At 44.3% G+C, this 19,043-nt stretch overlaps 1 protein-coding gene across 1 annotated transcript in view; it reads right to left on the bottom strand.

Annotated features, from left to right (window-relative positions):
- The window catches only part of grin2ba (glutamate receptor, ionotropic, N-methyl D-aspartate 2B, genome duplicate a), a 120,959-nt gene that overhangs the window by 84,752 nt on the left and 17,164 nt on the right, over positions 1 to 19,043 (bottom strand). The window contains exon 4 of the mRNA XM_029437086.1: positions 3,841 to 4,485. Coding sequence (XP_029292946.1) covers positions 3,841 to 4,485 — 645 coding nt within the window. The remainder of the gene's footprint in view (positions 1 to 3,840; positions 4,486 to 19,043) is intronic.

The raw sequence follows: 19,043 nt of genomic DNA, 5'->3' as shown, positions 1-19,043 counted from the left end.
ATCCCTATTTCCCAATCTTTGTCAGTCCCTTTCCTTTAGACGCTCACTCACAAAGAAAATCACATACACATTCTTAAGCTCTATAACTCGACCTTTCATACCATCTTCCACAATTACGCTCTATAGCTTTTTCTCCATCTCTGCTGTCCGTATGGAAGAAAAGTTTTCTCTACTTACTCCTTTCTCATCATCTCTTTTCTCTTTATCTCTCTCTGAATGTCCCACTCACTTTCAGAGACATTTTTCCTCTCTTCAATCCCTCCCACCCCCCTTTCCTCCCAGTCTGAACGGTGTCTCCTCTTCTGCTGTTGACTCAGCCCTCATCCTCGACACTTATCGGTCCATCACCTCTACAGGCAGTTTTGAACTCTACCAGATCTGGCAAAAAACCCTCAAACTCTCCTCCTCCGCTGCATGCTTCCTATCAAAGTAGAATTTCTTCCACCCAACCGCTCATCCTCACTATCTCAATTTCTCCACTTTCCCCATGTCTCTCTCTCTCTCTCTCTCTCTCTCTCTTTCTCCCTCTCTCTGATCGTTCTCTATCGTATTTTCGCCACTCCATTGTCTCAGCCCATTAGTCAGACACAAATCCGTTTGGAGACTGAGCCTTAGCGCAGCCCCGTCCTCGCTCTCCTGGGCCCCGGTGCAGCCAGGAGGAAGCTCTCAGGAGAGGCAGACTCTGGCTTGTGGCCTGGGAAATCCATTTAAACCTCTGCCACAAAACACTGCTCTTTTCCTGCTACCTGGTGCACTTAGGGCACGTGTGCTTAACCCTTTAACACCGAACGTGTCGTCGGTGACACGGTGCACAAGCAAAACTTTGAATTACCGTAATTACGTCAGGGTTTGGGCTATCGAAGACATTTCAATGGTTTCTGAAAGCTGAGACTCTGCACTTTACTGCATATATCATTACGGTAACTTCACTTACGACCCTGCGAAACAGCGATGGAGAAACACAGACAACACAGCGGAGAAATAGAGCCCGAAAACAGCGGATTTAATACAAATGGAAGCAAGACGGTATGTAAATCAACACTTGTATTGCGTGGTGACTTGTTTAGAACAGTGTACCAAGTCTGTAAGGTTGTACTAGGTGTGTAATTACACTTTATATGCGTAAATGTGCGCCTCTTCTTCAAGTAGCCTGCGTCCTAGCAGAGGCTGTAGGCAGGCTGGAGCTGGAGAGGAGAAGGTGTCACCAGAGATCACATTCAGGCCTGTAGAGGGAGAAGCTGTGGGGATGCTGGAGGATCTGGTGATGCTGTCAGACACAGAAGCCCCTCACCACATCATCAAAGATGGCAGACTGAGGCAGAGCCCGATGATGGAGTCCCTCAACCACCCCAGGTGTCCAACCCACTCTCGATATGGGAAACCCAGCACCAGGTGACATTTATTCCCACTTTGATGGTGCAGTTTTCAAACCCCTCTGTGAAAAAACAAGAATGCAGCCAAAAACCTGGAGAGGGAGAAAGTTCAACTGGACTGAAATAACTCCAAAAGAAATGAAGAAGGCCACAGGCATGTTGCTGTACACGTCAGTTTTGGACCTGCAAAAAGATGAGCAACTTTTGGTGTAAGCAAACCATTTTCCATGTGTCATTCTCTGCCACTGTCAAGTCCCAAGACTGTACAGGACAGTTCATGGCCATTTGATCTAATCTTCATATGAGTGACCCAGAGAAAAATGAGGAAAATGATCAGAAAATGTGCACCGAGGATTGTGACCACCTCCACCGGGTCAGACCTCTCATGGAAATGGCCTTCTACCACCCAAGACAGCACCTTGCAGTGGACAAGAGGATGGTTGGTACCAAGGCCAGGCTCAGCATCAAGCAGTACACGAAGGCCAAGCCAACAAAGTGGGGGCTGAAGTTTTTTGTGCCTGTCATGAACAGCTACACCATCAACTTCAAGCTCTAAACTCTGCAAGAGGAGCACTGCCTGGAAGTGTGAGGACTGTGATGTGGGCCTGTGTCTGCAGGCAGACAGGAACAGTCACTGGCAATACCACCAAGACCTAAAAGACTCAAAACCTTTACTGGAAATAGTTGTATACATTTCAAACTTCAAATGTAAGATGCCAAATCTCTTATTTATGTACAATTGCAGTGTTTTTTGTTCACTAAACTCAAATTCAGCTTTTGTGTTTCTCTTCATTTTAAACTGTTATTACACTCTCATAACATGCAATAAATTGTAAATAACTGCCAGATATGGAAAGTTCCAGGTATTGTCGGAAAATGGGCAAAAAGCACTTACTCACAGGACATTTTCTAACCTTTTTATAGTCAAAATAAGCAAAAAGGTCCAGACGGAAACTTTGAGGCTTTTTAGGCTTAGATGTTAAAGGGTTAATGAATGGTACCGTCCTTGCACACACACGCACCTGAACACACACAGGCCGATGCATTCCTTAACTCTCCCCCAACTGCTTACCTCCTCCCACATCCCCGCATCTTTCCATGCAATACGAAATAGACATACATTTTCACTTGTAATGCACCAGGAGGGAGTGCTCTAAAAGATGTATATGTTTTTTTAAGACATATGGTACAGTAAGTGGGGTTAGGGGTTAAAGACACTTGTGGCCTCAGTTCAGGGGCAGATATTTATGAAGCGGAGAAGATGAACGCATAACTCTGTGAGAAAATGTGAGTACTGTATAGCAGTGTTTTTCCATGTGTGCTTGGAAGAGTGGAGTTTTAAATGGGAGTGGACGGTTCCCTGCCATTTCTCTCCTTAGTGCTCTAATGAGAAGGAACAGAGAGAAGCGCCACAGTGGTGGCCGCTGGCCTTGCCGTGTCACTGCGACTCGTGTCTCCGCTGGTGCAAAGACCTGTTGACACCAGAGGGTCAGCAGATGAACTGGAGGGCGGAGGGAGAGAATGGTGGCTGAGATAAGACTGAGACTCTATAAGGCCCGGGATCAAGAAAGTTCTCGACAGCAGAAGCAAATGTCAGTATTTAAATAAAAAGGTTTCACTTTTCCCTGCATGAAAGGCATATTACATTTTGTATTCCTTATTATTTAATACATTTATGCACAAAGCACCAAATGAATGAGCTGATTTTGTGGAATGGGGTCCAAGCCCAGATTCCCAGGCGGGCACAGATAAAGCAGCAGCAGATTGCTTTATCCCATTAGGCAAGGCCTAGTAAACAGGCAGAGATCTAACTCTCTGTTCTGGTGAAATCTCCAGCTGATCCCGTCACTGGCATCGACACTGTTGGCACTTTGTCTTTCAAGTCAGACACCCCAGATTACCCTGTCTGTCTGTCTGTCCCCAGTTAATACTGATGCAGTATGGCAGTAGGGAATGAGATGAGAAATCCTCCGTTGCAGCCAAGGAGTCAAATTGGACTCACTGTTTTGGGTGAACTTGATATGAAGAGGACAATGCAGCAGGTTCAAGTTATGCGCAGCACGTCTAAAGCACATTGTCTTGCTTTCAAGCACATGCTATTGTATATCAACCTGTAACAGAGTTTTTTTTGGCCTTCAGCACAAAGTAGAGCCCTGCTGAGTCTAACAAGTAGACACTTCATTAATTTCAGACAAAACAAGGGCGAAAATAAAAGATGAAAGATCACAGAGAGCAGATATGGCAGACATGCCAAAATACTGATAACATTTAGAAAAATAAACAGCCGTTTAAGCCGTTTAGGGTCTTTAAAAATATCTTTCTTTGATGAAAAAAACGACATGGTGATGTAATCGTTCAGAGTGAGTGAGAGCACTCAAACCACCCACACATACTTCCTCGCACAATTACTGTAAATGGGGACAACTTTTAGTTTTACATAAGCTGAAAATAAGACTGAGTGTCCTACCTTTGCAGCCATGATCATGGAGGAGCCCCCGCGGACTCCAAGGATGGGGATATGGGTCTGGGCTGAAATGAAATCGAGGATTTGGGCGATTGCCTCCTGGTCGGTGTCGTCCCCAAACACCACGCCCTGCAGCCAGTGCTCCGTCATGAGGTCACAGATGCTCTTGATGATGCTTTTAGGGTCCGTTTCATTCATAGTCAGCACCTCCACATTGGGCGCCATGTGGAGGAAGTCCTTCTCCCGAGTGCCGGCCAGCGCCACCTCGCTGGAGTTGCCCACCAGGACAACGGCGATGCTGAGGCCACGCAGGATGTTGGGCAGGGCCATGTGGTGGGGAGGGGGCTGGGGGATGGGGACGTAGTGGCCGCCTCCGCCGCCGCCTCCCCCAACCTTCTCTCTCCGTGAGTAGCAGGCCCCCGGCCGCAGGTGAAGAAGGCAAAGCAGCAGGAGTAGAAGGGAGAGGCAGTGAGAGGCGCTGGTGTGGCGGTGGAGTGATGGAGGAGGGGGTGGATGCTGTGGTCGGACTTGCCTCTCTTGCTCCTGGGTGACCGAGGGGGTGGAGGAGGAGGCCCCGGCTTGGCCACGGGGCAAGGAGGGGCTGCGGCAGCCGCAGACAGGCATGGTGGAGGAGTGGGAGAGTAATACCTGGAGAGATGACGGAAGAGGAGGAGAGACACAAAAATAATTCAGAGATTTGATAAAGAAACATAAGAGAGAAAATAAAGGGGGGGGAAGCAGGCGGGAGATAGAGAGAAGGAGATAGAGGTTAACATAGCACCATGCAACATTGATTGAATGAAGTGAATTGCCGAGAGGCTACATGCATCATATGAATCAGTGCGTATCAATGTCAGTCCACAGAAATGGGGCATTGTGGGGAGAGAACGAAACAGGGGAAAGCTCAAAGGTCACATAAATAGTTCATAAACGCACACACACAGATACATGGTGCGATGGCATATAGTTTACATATAATCTCACACGGATCAATAATTAATGTGGAAAGTTCTGAAGCAGAATTATGGTATATATTATGGAGGATATAAACTATCCCTACAGATGAGATGCTGGCTTCTTGACAAGGGGAGGACGAGAGAGGAGCGAGAGAAGAACGGAGCAAGTCGTAGCAGGAATGTAAAACGAGAGGAAGGGCAGATGGAGGAAACGACGGCTCCACGCCAACTCCGACTGACAAACTGTCTGGAGTGAGATGAGTGACACACCAACCCGAGATGCAGACAAACTGACTGACGCCGAAATTGATTAAGTGATTGACGGCAGAGGTACGCGGAGCAACTCACAAGACTTTGATATCATAGCCGCCCTCCTCCCTCACCCCTGTTGGCCTAGTTTAGCACTCGCAGCCGTTTACCGTCCATCCCTCCATCCCTTCCACCTCCCTCCCATGTTCTACTTGACCATATCTCTCTCCGACTCCCTCTTCTCTGCGCTTATTTATAGAGCTTTTCATTAATGGGGATGCAGAGGGGAGGAGAGGAAGGGCCGGTGAAAGAGGGAGGGGGGAAATGAGCACGATCCAGAGAAGAGAGATATGACAGCAGCAAGGTGGGACAGCATCAACACAGCTGGAGACAAAGAATAGACATGAAAAAGACGCTTTCTTAGAAAGATGTCTGTGTGTTTACATCTGACTGTGTGGGAGGGCATGTGTCCTCTCGAGTTTATCAGCATATAGCCGGTGTAGGTGTGCAGTCGGAGGGAATAGATGTTCACTTTGGTTTTGTGGGCAGAGACACCCAGGACGTTGGGGGTGTAGTTGCTCATAAAGTTGTTCTGAGTGGTGTATTGTGTGTACATCTCGTACATGACTGCCTTTAACAAGGCAGATTGAAGGTACAAAAAATAACAAAAACGCTAAAACAATAACCGCCGCACGAAGCTGACAGCTAATAAGACAGGAAATGACAGAGATGAAGAAAGAGAGAGAAGGAGATTGAGAGAGGGATAAAGGGACGTATGCAGCGGAGATGACAAAACAATTTCTTTAGGGAAAACTAATTGCTGGAGGTTCGTCAGCTCTAATTACAGGTCCCTGTGTTAATAGTCAATTGCACACCACTCTCCAGGAAGGATGGAGAGGTAGGAGGGAAGGAATGAGGGAGGGATGATAAGAGGCACGAGGAGACAGAGAAGGGGGGGAGCAGAGAGAGACACAGAGTGTAAACCAAGGACCTTGGTGAGACGTCAGAAAGATGAAAAAGGCAAAGAGAAGAGGAGGAACAGGAAGAAAAACGAGAGGAGGAGAGAGAGTCACAGAGTGAGACAGAGAGAGATGCCCTCTTTGAATCTGGACTTCTCTGGCAGCACTCTGTTTCCATGGCAACAATTAAAATAGGCCTACATGCGCACACATACAGACACAGTTGATGGACTCAGAGATACACACACACACACACTCACACACAAACACACTCACACACACACACACACACACAGCAGCAGCAGCAAATACACACATTTTGCAATAGGCATTGATTGATCATGTAAATACAGTAATGTAGTCCGGCGTGCCACTGTCTGCTGTGCATCTTATACTCTTTTCCCAGCTAAATTAGCGCGTATATGCTGGTTTTTAGTCGATAAACTCCCATTGTCAGTAGACTAATATGCCTTCGTTTTTTTTGTTCCTGGTGGGTCACGGTCGACGTCATGGAAGCAGGGTTAGTAAACAGTGAAAACTGATCACTTATTCCGTCCGTCCTTCAAACTCTCAAACCAGAGCTGGTTAGAGTTGGGACAGTGGACCGTTCAGCGAGGTAAAATGACTGTGTGGAGGAGAGCATATTAATTGTATGTTTTTTACGTTAATGTATAATATTTGTAAAATACCCTCTTGTATTTATTATACATATATTCACCAAAAAGCGTGTCATAGCATCGCGCCGGAGAAGGGGCACAAAGTGCAGTGCCCACCTGCCGTCATGTTTCCATCACTGCCAATCGGAGCAGCAGAGTCATTTGTCCTGGGAATGAATGCCGATTGTAACCGGATTGTTAACCCAGTGGGACTTTACATACCGAGTCCTCTGACACACAGATTAGCATATAGAGACCTCTGACACATTTTACACATAAACACACAAACACTAAAAACACACACTCTCATGCATACGCACATGCAGCTAACTCGCCATCTCCCTATCCCTATCTCTCCCTGTCACATACACAGTTGCCTGCAGCTGTGCACACACCCCGGGGTTTATTAGCCAACGTACTGTGTAACTCCAATGATCATTCAGAGAGATGAGGCTATTAAAAGGTCCCACAGGGAGTCGAAGCATGTCTCATAAAGAAACACAAAAGGTGTGTATCAAACTGTAGATTACACAAGCGAGGTGATGACACTGAATGACCCCATTTCCCCTGTCAGCAAGCCCACGCGTCTCACCCACCATTTGCTCTATTAGCCACACCAGCGCACACAGCAGCCATATCAGTTACACATGGGTGAACTGCAGATAGGCTCTACCAGCCCAAGACCCACCCAGGTCCAAACCCACCACCCCCACCCACCCACACCACACCACACCACACCACAACACAACACACACACACACTGCTTTTTTCACAAAACATATTTAACTATGGAAAAGTGTGTGAATTAATTTAATAGTGTCTGTCTACATTTAATTTAAAAGTAGCAGAAAAAAAGAAAAACAGTTTATTTAAAAACAGACAGTTCACCCCAAATTTGTGACAGACAACTGAGCCTCTCGTCCCTGAGTAGATGAAAGCTTCTTTCTGCGCGGTGATAGCTGTGATTAAGTTTGTCGTCCAGTAATCAGATGTGTGGTGGCTCGATCCCTGGACCCTGCAGTCTACACGTTGACGTGTCCTTGGGTAAGATACTGAACCCCAAATTGCTGTGAGTGTGTGTTCGAATGTTTATTGCTTCTTGCCACCTTGCATGGCAGCCTATGCCACCAGTTTATGAATGTGTGTGTGAATGCTGGCTTGTGTTGTAAAGTGCTTTGAGTGGTCGCTAAAACTAGAAAAGTGTGATATAAATGCAGCACATTTAACATGATGCGGTTGGCAGGTGTAGTTCGGTAGAAAGAATGCTCTGTGGATTATCTTGAGTAACCAAGTCATGATTTCTGAAAGACATTACTGTTGAGTTTTACAAATGTATTTTTGTTGCTTTGAGCTCCACAAGCCGAGAGCATCTAGTTCCATTATATTGAGAGAAGACAGACATCTCTACAGCTGATATCTCCAACACTCTGCAACTCACACCAAAATAATCTACATTGATAAACAGCACTACAGGTAAGAGGACACGTATGTATTTTTGGGGGTGAACTGTTGCTTTAAAGGAGTTTGTGGGGATTTTTTATTGATCTCATTGCCTCACACATATGAGACAAAATGATTTTGTGTGTAGATTAGTTGATCAGTCGAAAATTAATAATAGTCATTTATATACATTTTTAAAGGCAAAAGATTCTCTGGTTTCAGCTTTTCAAATATAAATATTTTCTGGTTTTCTTATATGATAGTAAACTGAGTATCGTTGGATGTTCTACTGTTGGTCAGATAAAACAAGACATGTTAAAGCCCCTGAAAACTTGGTTTCAAATTCTCTCAAAGCACTTTTCTTTAATTAATGACTAAATAGGCAACAATTCAAGATAAAGTTTGGAAGAAAACATCCTTAGACATTATTTACTAAGTGTTTAACATTAACACATTCAGCTAATCTGCTTCATCATGACTGTGTGGGTGTTTGATTGACAGTTGCCTGGCAACATAAGCAAAACAACCCACAACTGTGATCAAATACTGCTAAATCGTGACGCATGGAGGTGCATCATCTTTCTGATCCTTCTGGTGAGAAGAGCTCAATTAAAAACACAAGTACAGAAAACTGTGTGTTCATATCGGACCCCATCACTCATTGTAGCTCAGTGGGCTCTGGGAACCTGTGATGGGAATTTTTTGCTATTTGTTGACATTTCATAAACCAAACAATTAATCGATTTAGATTAAAAGAAGTTGCTAGATTGATCGATAAACTGTTAGTTGCAGCGTTTCATTTTTTGTTGCGAGTTTTTCATGCTGAACACACTGTTTCCCAGTGTTTTCTCTTAAAGGATATGAAGCCTCATTTACATTCAATTGCAGTAAACATTATTACTAATACAGCAGGATTAAGGACAGTGCATTTTCTTTTGTACTCCTGTTGCCTGGTTATAACTGCGTCAGCCTCTGTTGGTGTACAATTGCAACAAGGCATCGGCCAATTAGGTAAGAACACAGTGTTTCAGGTAGTTAACCACCCCAACCAAACAAAACCAGGTACTAAGTGGGCCCAAATGGACAATAAACGGGTTAATAGTCATTAATGAATGTCAATGCTAACATGGCTCATATTGCTGTAGTGGAAAGGTGATAGAGCATAGGATATGAGGCATGACGCAGATATTACAGCTCCGTAATTGGCTCCCGTCTTTTTTTTTTGTCAGCTATTAATCACACAATTATAACTAGCAGGGAGTACAGAGCAAATCTTTGCATGTGTCAAATGCAGAGCAACCATTGGAGGGCAGGTAATGATGTGGTCCTGTATGGAACAACCTGCACACACACAGACACACAGGCTTTTCAGTCAATCCAAATACCTAATGCGTGCGCATGCACGTGCGCGTGCGTGTGCGTGTGTGTGTGGTGCATGTGTAATTGATGAATTTGGTTTGAAAGGTTGTGAACAGCGGCAGCAGTGGCTTGCTCTCCCTAATGCATTTTTAGAAGTGACATTTATGTTTTTTTGTCTGAATAAAAGCCAGCAGAAAACCATGACGCTATCTTCAGCGGCAAGATGTCTTTGAAATTGATTCGACGGCAGACACCACCTGACAATATTAAAAGCATTTTAGCATTCCGAGAAGGCTAGCCCCCGCCTGCCCCGGGGATGTGACCGGGCCACAGCGCAGATCACTGCACGGCATACTGATGACAGAAGAAATCAGTTGATGCTGGAGTCGCTGCCAAACCTTCGATACGTGACAATATGAAAGAAACGCTGGTCTAATGTGTGAACTCATTATAAACTGCTCTGATAAATATTCATGCAGCCTGTCTGTGCAGCCTGCTGTGGAGGTGGAAGGTGGCATGCGAGTGTGTGTGATTATGTGTTTGGACCTGTGTCTGTACATGATGTTCTGAATCAGCCACTCACCAGCCCCCTCACCAAAGCAGACCAGCCAGGCTTTGAAATCACATGTTCGCCGAGGCTCCAGGACCAATCTACCGGCATAATGGTGTCTATATCCAGAAAGAGGGGACGTTGAAGCGCCCACCGCTCTCTTCCTCTCAGATTCCCTCTTTCATTTTAACACTATTTATCTCTTTTTCTCTCTGTTTTTATCATTTCGTCTCTTCGAACAATGCTTCCTCTCAATTCTCCCACTTATCTCTCTCTTGCGCTCGCACTCTCTCGTCGGCCTCTTCTCATTATGTAGTAAGTGTCAGGTTTGTCGATGGTGTTATTTGCATGAAAACTGGAGGACAAAGGCGACCAGCAGTTTTTCACATTTATTGCCTGGTTTGATATTTAGGAGGACAGCAGAAGATGGCACGGAAAGACAATCTCTCTATATCTCTCTATATCTCTCTGGACGACTTCACACTGCCTATGGTGCGAGTACATGATCTTAAACGCTAAGTCGAGTGTGCAGCAGTGCCTTCATTAAAATTTTAATTGAAATGAGAATGTCATAATGAGAGGTTCAGGTATCAGAAGCAGCAGCAGCAGAATGAGCACCAGGAGTTTTTAAAAATGGCCCGTTGCGTCAAACTGGCGCACACTTGAGTCTACTTACAAGCCTAATTCTTTTGTCAGCACTAGCTGGTCATGTTATTATAAGAAATTAAGGGATAAAGAGGATAAACTTAATGTGTGACTTTTAGCATTCTGCAGGGAGAAAGACTCTAAATAGTGACTGTTTTTGACAGCTATAATCTGATGTTGTTATAATTGAATGTTTGGCACCACACTGTGCGTGATGAAAGCAAACGTTACCTGGACAACCTCTCTGACCACACAGCAGCGAGACGTGGGGGCGGCTGATCACACACACACAACCTGTGGCACCGTGGTGGGAAAGGAACAGACTACCCAGGGCCTAAACTGAAACACCTGCTGTTTCCTTCAAGACTCTCTTTAAAACATTTGTAGGGATATTTCTCGTTTTATAGTGTAGTGGTTGAAATGCCAAAAGCTGCGAGCAGAATTCTCCCAAGAGAGATTTTGAGAAGAGGAAAGAAGAAATGTGGACTGTGAGCTATGGATAATTAGAAATACAGATGTTTGTTATATATGGAATAATTAGAGGCGGGGGTACAGTCACTGCCTGTGAATCAGTGCATAAGGTCTATGATTACGCCTCTGCACACATGTCCTACTTTATTTATAAGTCGACTGTGTGTGTGTGTATGTGTGTGTATATGTGTGCGCGTGTGTGTGTGTAACCTGATGTACAGTGTTGTATCCTCCCAGTCCCTTGCAGCTCTACGGCTCCCCTGCTTCTCCGTGCCGCTGCTCTGGGCCTGCAGCATCCATGATGAACATGAAGAGTCCTGGCTGAGCTAACTAAACGGAGAGAGCCGGTTCACGTCGTGCTAAGCCATTTCTGCTATTTCGATATTAAAAGTGAACCTCTGTCTGCAGCTGCTGCTGCCCTGGTGAAAGAGTCCTGCCCAAACATTCAACATTATCCACAGGTCTATACTTTCCGATTCAGTCTGGCAGAAGAATAAATTGCGCTTCAGACATCATCTGGAACAAATGATTGATTTAAAATAATTGTTTCCTCTTTTTATTTATGCACAAATGTACAGTAGGTGGTCGTTTTTTATATCAATGTTTTATTTCTAGAATGTTTTATAGAAAGAGAGCATTATGCAGGTATTAGCATTTGCATAAAATGCCATGAGCATGTTCATATGAGTGCCAAGATATTATGGTATTAGTCATATGTTCATCAGCTTTAATGTATCCAAATGTCACGTAGTGATATGGGGCCCGCTTAAATGTATATGCAGATAGGATGGAGTTAGAGAACAGTATAGCGGCTGCACTGGGAAATACTACGGAAAGCTGACACACTGACAGCTGATATGTGGTTTTATATGTGTGATTTTGATGGTTTAACAATAGAGTTTTTGCAACTTGTGTGGTCAACTTAAATTCTTATTGAGCATACCTTTATTCATTAATATAATGTAGGCTGTGACCATGTTTTTAAAACAGCAAGCAAAGCTTAATAAAAAGGTAATAACAGGAAGATGCCAAGAGACCAGGAGGCAGGGGCAGGCAAGTGGGGGCATTTATAAAACCATTAGAAAATGCATCATTATTCCTAAAACGTTCAAGAAATTGGTAAGGAATGGACTTAATGAATTTGAATTTGATCCATAGTCTTGGGCATAAGGCCCAAGTGTGATTGGCCTGTAGATCTTGCATTGGATGCAATGTAAGGTAAGCCATTTCCCAATTATTTATCATTTTATGTAGTGTTCGTCCTTAATAAATTTATGAAATTATAACGATCCTAAAATTGCAGCCGGCCTCTAGCCAAATTTCTGTGTCACTATGTAAAAGAAGCAGAACGAAAACCATGTAACTGCCAAACCAAAGGCTGAAATAACAAGGGTCCAGGACAGACACTGGTACAACTATGCTGAAAGTTGTGGGGCAACACTGGATGTCCCATCTTCCAAACAACACGTTTGATATCAAATATTGCACCCAATTGACCCTTCCCAAGTCCCACTCCTTTCACTTTGTGCTTCAAGAACAGTTGATCAAGCTTAGTTTGCAGAAGCTAGTTTGAAGCTGGTTAAAAGATGTGGCTGGGGGACCGGGACACTTGATACCCTCACCGTGAAAAGCAACAACAAGGACACCTCCGCCTGTCGAAAGCTAACATTACTATGTACATTCACAATACATTGGTCTCACAATCTTCAAGGACGCATTGCATTGTACTGTATATAGTCACAATAAGGTAAGCTAATATTAGCATAATGGTAGCTAACTAGCTAGTTCATGTATAGTTAACATCGTGAAGCTACATCAAGAGGAATGGTAACATTTAAACGAGATTTGGAAAAGGAAAGACATGAATTAATATTATCTTTAGCCAGAAAAGATCAAGGCTAGCGTTCTTGTGTTTATATTTTCTCCGTAAGGCTACCTGCCGGCGCAAAGTAACCTTTGGTGCTATTTACTTGAATATACACAACATCTAACATCCCAACGGGAAAAGTCCAAGTCCTTGCTGTCAGCTTCTTGAAGCTATAACGCCTGACGCCCAGAAACTATCTGATACATATTGCGGCACCCGGCCAAATGGAACCGCGCACCATGAATCTTTTTGTCAAGCTTGTCCGACCTAGCAACAGTAACTAAGGGTGACGGCACTTAGGATCGGTCAATTGTAAAACCACAATGCAGACCTGCTGCTCAAGCTCCCAGCAGCTGTTCCTGGCAGTGTCCGGGCCACGGAGCTGCCCAGTGGGCTCCCACAGGACACATCACAGTATAAAGGGGAAGAGTAAGGCATCGCCAGAGCCCCGGACTCACATGTCTAATCTACTGGGCAGACACAGTCACAATTTGAAGCAGTTGCTCATCATTTACTGAGATGTGGCAGCTGCTGAACGGGTAAAACCGCCTGCAGCTGTTTGATGATGGGCTGGTCCTGCAGCTGATGAAGTCACACGTGGGGAATAATGCATGATCAACTTGCTCTTCCACACACCTCAAGCCAGGGGTCATACCGGAGTGAAAACAATTTTGTCTAGTCTCAAGTGATGAGTGTGTGTGCAAGTGTGTGTTTGCAGGCATGAATGTTTGTTGCAAACCACGGTAACACTTACTATGATGCTCATGTCTATAATGCATTATAAACACACTCATAATGCATTCTAATCGGTTTATAGTGCTGTTATAGTTACAAGCACTTATCAATATTCATAATGCTTTAAAACAATAATCCCAAAACATTTTAAAATGACTTATAAGGTCAAGTATCATCATATTTCATAATTGCTGGTCATTCACTTACATTTTCTTTGTAAGGATCATAGGGTATTATAATTCCCATAGTTTTAATACATTATAATTCTTTCATAATGCATTATAATCACTGTTATAATGCATTATAATGTGATTATAAATTACTCTAAGTGCTCATTGTTTGCTTTAAGTAAAGTGAAAAACATATATTTAATACAGTGATTATAATGCATTATGAAAAGATTGTATGGTAAGATTTATTATAACTGTGGGAGATATGATACACTATGATCCTTGCAAAAAAAGAAATGTCAGTGAGTAACCAGAATAGTATGATACTTGACCTTATAGGTGATTATGCTTTATTTTTATAACGTATTATAATTATATGGTGCAATAAATAGATTATAATGCATTTCAGACATGGACGTCCATCTACCATCAGCTGTTTCCTTTTGGTAATTAAGTCTCCGATAGACACAAAGACACACTTCAGATTGACAAATGTATTTTGACAACACAGGGAGATAAGCACTTGGTCCCTAGGATCTCTCCTAGGGACACGTTTCTATTTACACCTACTCCGCCTCACAGAAGAGACGCTTAATCTTCTCCATGATTTGTGGCTTCAGCTCTGAAATCCCTCACTCCACTCTGTTCTTTTCCCTCTTCCATCCTCACTTCTCTTTCTGTTCTCCTACTTTCCCTTTCCCTCAACTGCCTTGCATCAGCATTAGTGCTTCCATCCATGTGTCATTGTGAAAGACCTTTACAGGAGTGTTTATATGGTGTGGAGTTATGCAGCAGACTGCATTGTCTGTTGAAAGGTAAAGCTAGGGATAGGAAGAGCACGGCGCATTGAGTGACCCTCATGCCAATAACAGCGCTGTAATCACTTTAAATGTGTTTTATTGTCAGCTTTTCACAGATTAGAGCCACTATAATCTGTCCTCCTCTATCCATCTCATTCCAAGCTGTTATTTTTGGCACCAGGATTCTGCCTTTTTGGATTAGTAGGTGTGGAAGAGTTTTTTTTATTCTGTGTTTATGTGTGTGTACTAGAGAGAAACAACAAGGTTGTATAGCAAGGTATCTGCGCCGCTCCATTGTGGGGGGGGGGGAATAATCTTGAGTGGATGTTGTGCGGGATCGGTTTCTTGAAAGAAGATACTGAAATACAGTGCGGCTGCGTGCTCAAAATCTGCCTCCTCGAGTGGAAATCAACATTTCATGGGTACGCTTGGATTCATCAAAACCCAAGCCCTGAAATATGCTTAAGCAAGAACATGGCCTAATCCGCTACTGTACTATGTGTGCCGTGTCTGCCAGTACAATACACACATCACTTACCCTGCGAAAGAAAGAGGACAATGAGGACAAAGTACAGGAAAACTAAATACATTTTAAGGAACTTTTACACAAAAGGCGTAGTTCTTTCACACTATCCACAGTAATTAAAAATGTTATTATTGCCTACACACAATTCTGTGATTTCTAGAGCATCACATGTAATAAAGCGTTACGTAAAAATCACCCACCCATAATCCCCTACAGACCCCTCTAGTTCACACCACCTCTGCAAACACACTGTATAGGAAAGCTATCTCCTCCCTCTCCCCTGAGGCCTAATATTGACTGATGACTTCCATTTTCACCTCTCAATTCTGTTGCTAATTTTACACATTTCAATTAATTCTAGGTATTCTTGCATGGGCCCTGCTATGATTAGAAGCCGCCGGAGGATGGATTTCTACTATACTATGCCATTCTCTCCAGGAGCCCATAAAGCACACACAGAAAAGAGGCTGCGCATCACGTCTCCAGCCCTTTTTTTCGGGCGTTGTTTTTTCGCATGATCATCACAATTTTCTTGCAGACGTAAGGCTGTCACGGCTGTCTCTCTCGGAGCCTTCCCAGGGCTGGCGTGCCGAGCGCCTCGCCGCTGCGGGATGATGATGAGACTCCCCACAGGGATAATGACATCTACGAACGTCTCTCCAAACGGATGTCCCCCGGATTTAATCCCACCCAACGCTCAGCCTGAAGAGAGAGAGACACGCGCGCCCCGGAGAAGAACAGCGGCGGCACTACATGCAGACACGGACAAGACGGCCAGGTTTGCCAGCTCGACAGGCAACAGCCAATGAGATACACAAAGAGACTCTTAGTCAGACTGGCCCGCTCACCAGCAGACATCCAACAGGGATAGAAGCAGACACTGCTACGAGTGAACACCTAAGCATAGTGGGTGGCACCAGAGTAAAACTGGTCTCCACATATCTAAGACAGCTTTTATAATCGGAGAACAGTGCGACAGGATGTCCACTGTAGACGTACTACTGATAAGAAATACCTTGGTGTTGCCGGAGTGTATGTTCTCTGTGAGCTGATAATACACCAACCCCTGGATAAAAGCATCTTTTTAAAACTTCGGTTAAAGGAGTTCCTTTTCTCTTGCTCCCCTCCACAACAAGGTCAGCGCAAGTGGTCAGCTTCAATGACAACCTTGCAGCTGGTAGAAATTCAATGTCTTGCTCAAGGACACCTTCACAGTTCAGACACTCAATAAGGAGATGCATCATGGTTCCCACTGTGTCAGCCTTCTGCCACGTCACCTGACCTTAAGATGCTAACCGGTGTTGAAATACAGTTTAGTACACATCAATACAGATCATCATGCAGATAATCTAATGGTGAGACGTAACGTCTGAAACACAGCACAACAAATGTCTAACTGTGCCTGGAAGATGCACTGAGATTCTTTTGTTGTAATCAACAATTCCTTTAACTTGTTAATATTGATCAACGGTCCGCAACCACATGGATAGCAAATAAAATCCTCAGAGTATTTGAGTCTGCAGACGTATGAATGCAGCTCTGCACTTGAACTAACTTTTCAAACCGTTCACTGATGCACCAACTGCAAACAGTTCCCTTATAAATATTCATGGCTGCATATATAACCAAATGGTGGCACCGACAACGGGTAGCATGTGTAAAAGATGATCTGACTCGAGCTCAGGTCAGGAGACCTCCAGAGCCTCGTCGTGCCTGTCGCCATGACTACCCGGAGGACTCCATTTGCAGCGCCACAGTCAGCGGAGGGAATCGCTCCAGTACCTTCAATTAGCAACCCATTATCATTCATGAGTTTGTTTGTGCAAAGCTGTAAGATTGCATTCCAGTTAGTCCTTCCTGCCTGCTCTCGCCTGCTGATATAATGTAAAGGGAAGCAACAGCGGCAGCTCCGTGCGCCGTTCCAGCTCCAATGCCGCGCTCCAACGGGCTAATTTCTGCTCCTGTCGAGGCCTGGCTCATCCCCGTATCTCCCTTGGACGGTGTCAGTTGTTCTTGCAAGACATGCAAAAGGTCATAAATTAGCAATAGGGCCCCTTGAAGGAGACATGATGTTAGGCTTCAACCTGGTGGTACTCGTAAGAGGAGCTTTTAAGACACTGTTGTGCATATAAATATATTCATAGATTTGAGTTTTATTTATTTCATTTGACAGTATAGCGTTGTCGCTGCCCTTTGACGGTGAAAAGCAGAGCTGCTCCCTCTCCTGCCCGCGCTGCTCTTCCTGCAGTCTCTGTCTGCCTGAATAACATTCAAACAGGAGCCATTTTCAGTGCTTATCTCAGATGCATCCAATATGACCAGTGGACAAACGCTTTCTCTTGTTACCATCATAATACTGACTGCTCTCTACTCTCTGCTTTCATAGGATCATCCAACCCCGACAACAACATATTGCACTTGTTGTGACATAATTAAAGGAGTGGCAGCGTGTGGTAAACAGCGCCCACTGGCCTCGCAGGCTTTAGTGGCGTGTTTTGCGTCCTCCGGGCTGTTTTGTGTGATATAATAGTGTTGACCCCAGTGGCGCCAGACCCTCCGTATTGAGTTATTAAATGTATGCAACCGCTAAGCTCCTCAACTATTTCACAATGATGGCAGCCTTCAGTCGCTGTGCATGGCCAAGGCCTGCTGTGGACATTCTCAACGTCTGCTGGAAAATTGAGCAGCAAGCAACAAGAGAGAGGGGGAGAGAGGGGAGGGAGGGGGAGCAGTCAGAGCGAGACAGAAAGAGACAGAGAGAGGAAGAGGAAGAGGGGGAGAAGAAGCGAGCCCTGTATATTTTATTCAGTGGCAGCAGAGTACAATTCATAATCAGGGCCGACTGATTCACAGTTTTAATTAAAAAAGTAGCTTTATAGCGGCGGTGGTAACATCTTGATTTATGAAGACCCGACCACGGGTTCCCATCCACCAGAGAGAGTGAGTCCACCGTGGAGGAGGAGGAGGAGGCGCGGCGAGAGGAGCGGAGGGGATGCTAACACTCATGAGGAGGGGAAGTGTCTCGTTTCTCATAGCGAGGTGGTGGGCATATAACTCAGTGCGAGAGTGTCGGAGCGTGCGTGCGTGACAAGCATATGTGCAGGTCTGTCGCCGCTCAGGCAGACCAGTATATCGACGCGGCCCGAAATCATAGCTTGATTTCACTATCAGCTGGCTAATAAGTAAAAAGTGATTGCAGTTTATAAGTGCATGGAGATATGATTGAGGTCGTCTGCAAACACCCTACGGCTCGAGTGGACTGAACCATGTGCGCCTTTCAAAAAGGGGGGGGGGGGGGGGAAGGGGCCCAGTCAAACTTTTTGTTCAGTCAACTGTAACAGTTTACTTATAATGCTAACAATGTAATATTTCAATATTCCAGATAAACATACTTTTCTTTTCAGGCTTTTGGAGCTTAGTTCCTACTATTCCCCTCACTGCGACACCCCTGCTCTTACATATCAATACCAGTATCCGCCTCAAAAATACAGTATCGGCAGTAGTGGGTAAATATTCAGGTCCTTTACTTAAGTAAAAGTATCAATAGGACACTTTGAAAATAATCTACGACAAGTACAGTAATAGTTCTGTATTTAATACCATACTCAAGTAAAATTATGTAAATGTATTATCAGAAAAATGTATTTAAAGTATCAAAAGTAAAGAGTCATTGTGCAGTAAAATGTTCCCTGTCAATGCTTTTTTATATGATGTTTTTGGATTAAAATAACTGCTGCATTAATGTGTATGTTGTATTTTACTGCTGTAGATGTTTAGGGTTATGCTATTTTTAACTCCTTTATATACTGTCTAACGCAATGCA

This window comes from Cottoperca gobio, chromosome 8, assembly GCF_900634415.1.
Source record: "Cottoperca gobio chromosome 8, fCotGob3.1, whole genome shotgun sequence".
Taxonomy (NCBI): Eukaryota; Metazoa; Chordata; class Actinopteri; order Perciformes; family Bovichtidae; genus Cottoperca; species Cottoperca gobio.
Note: the sequence above shows the minus strand (reverse complement) of the source record. Positions and strands in the feature narration are given on the sequence as shown.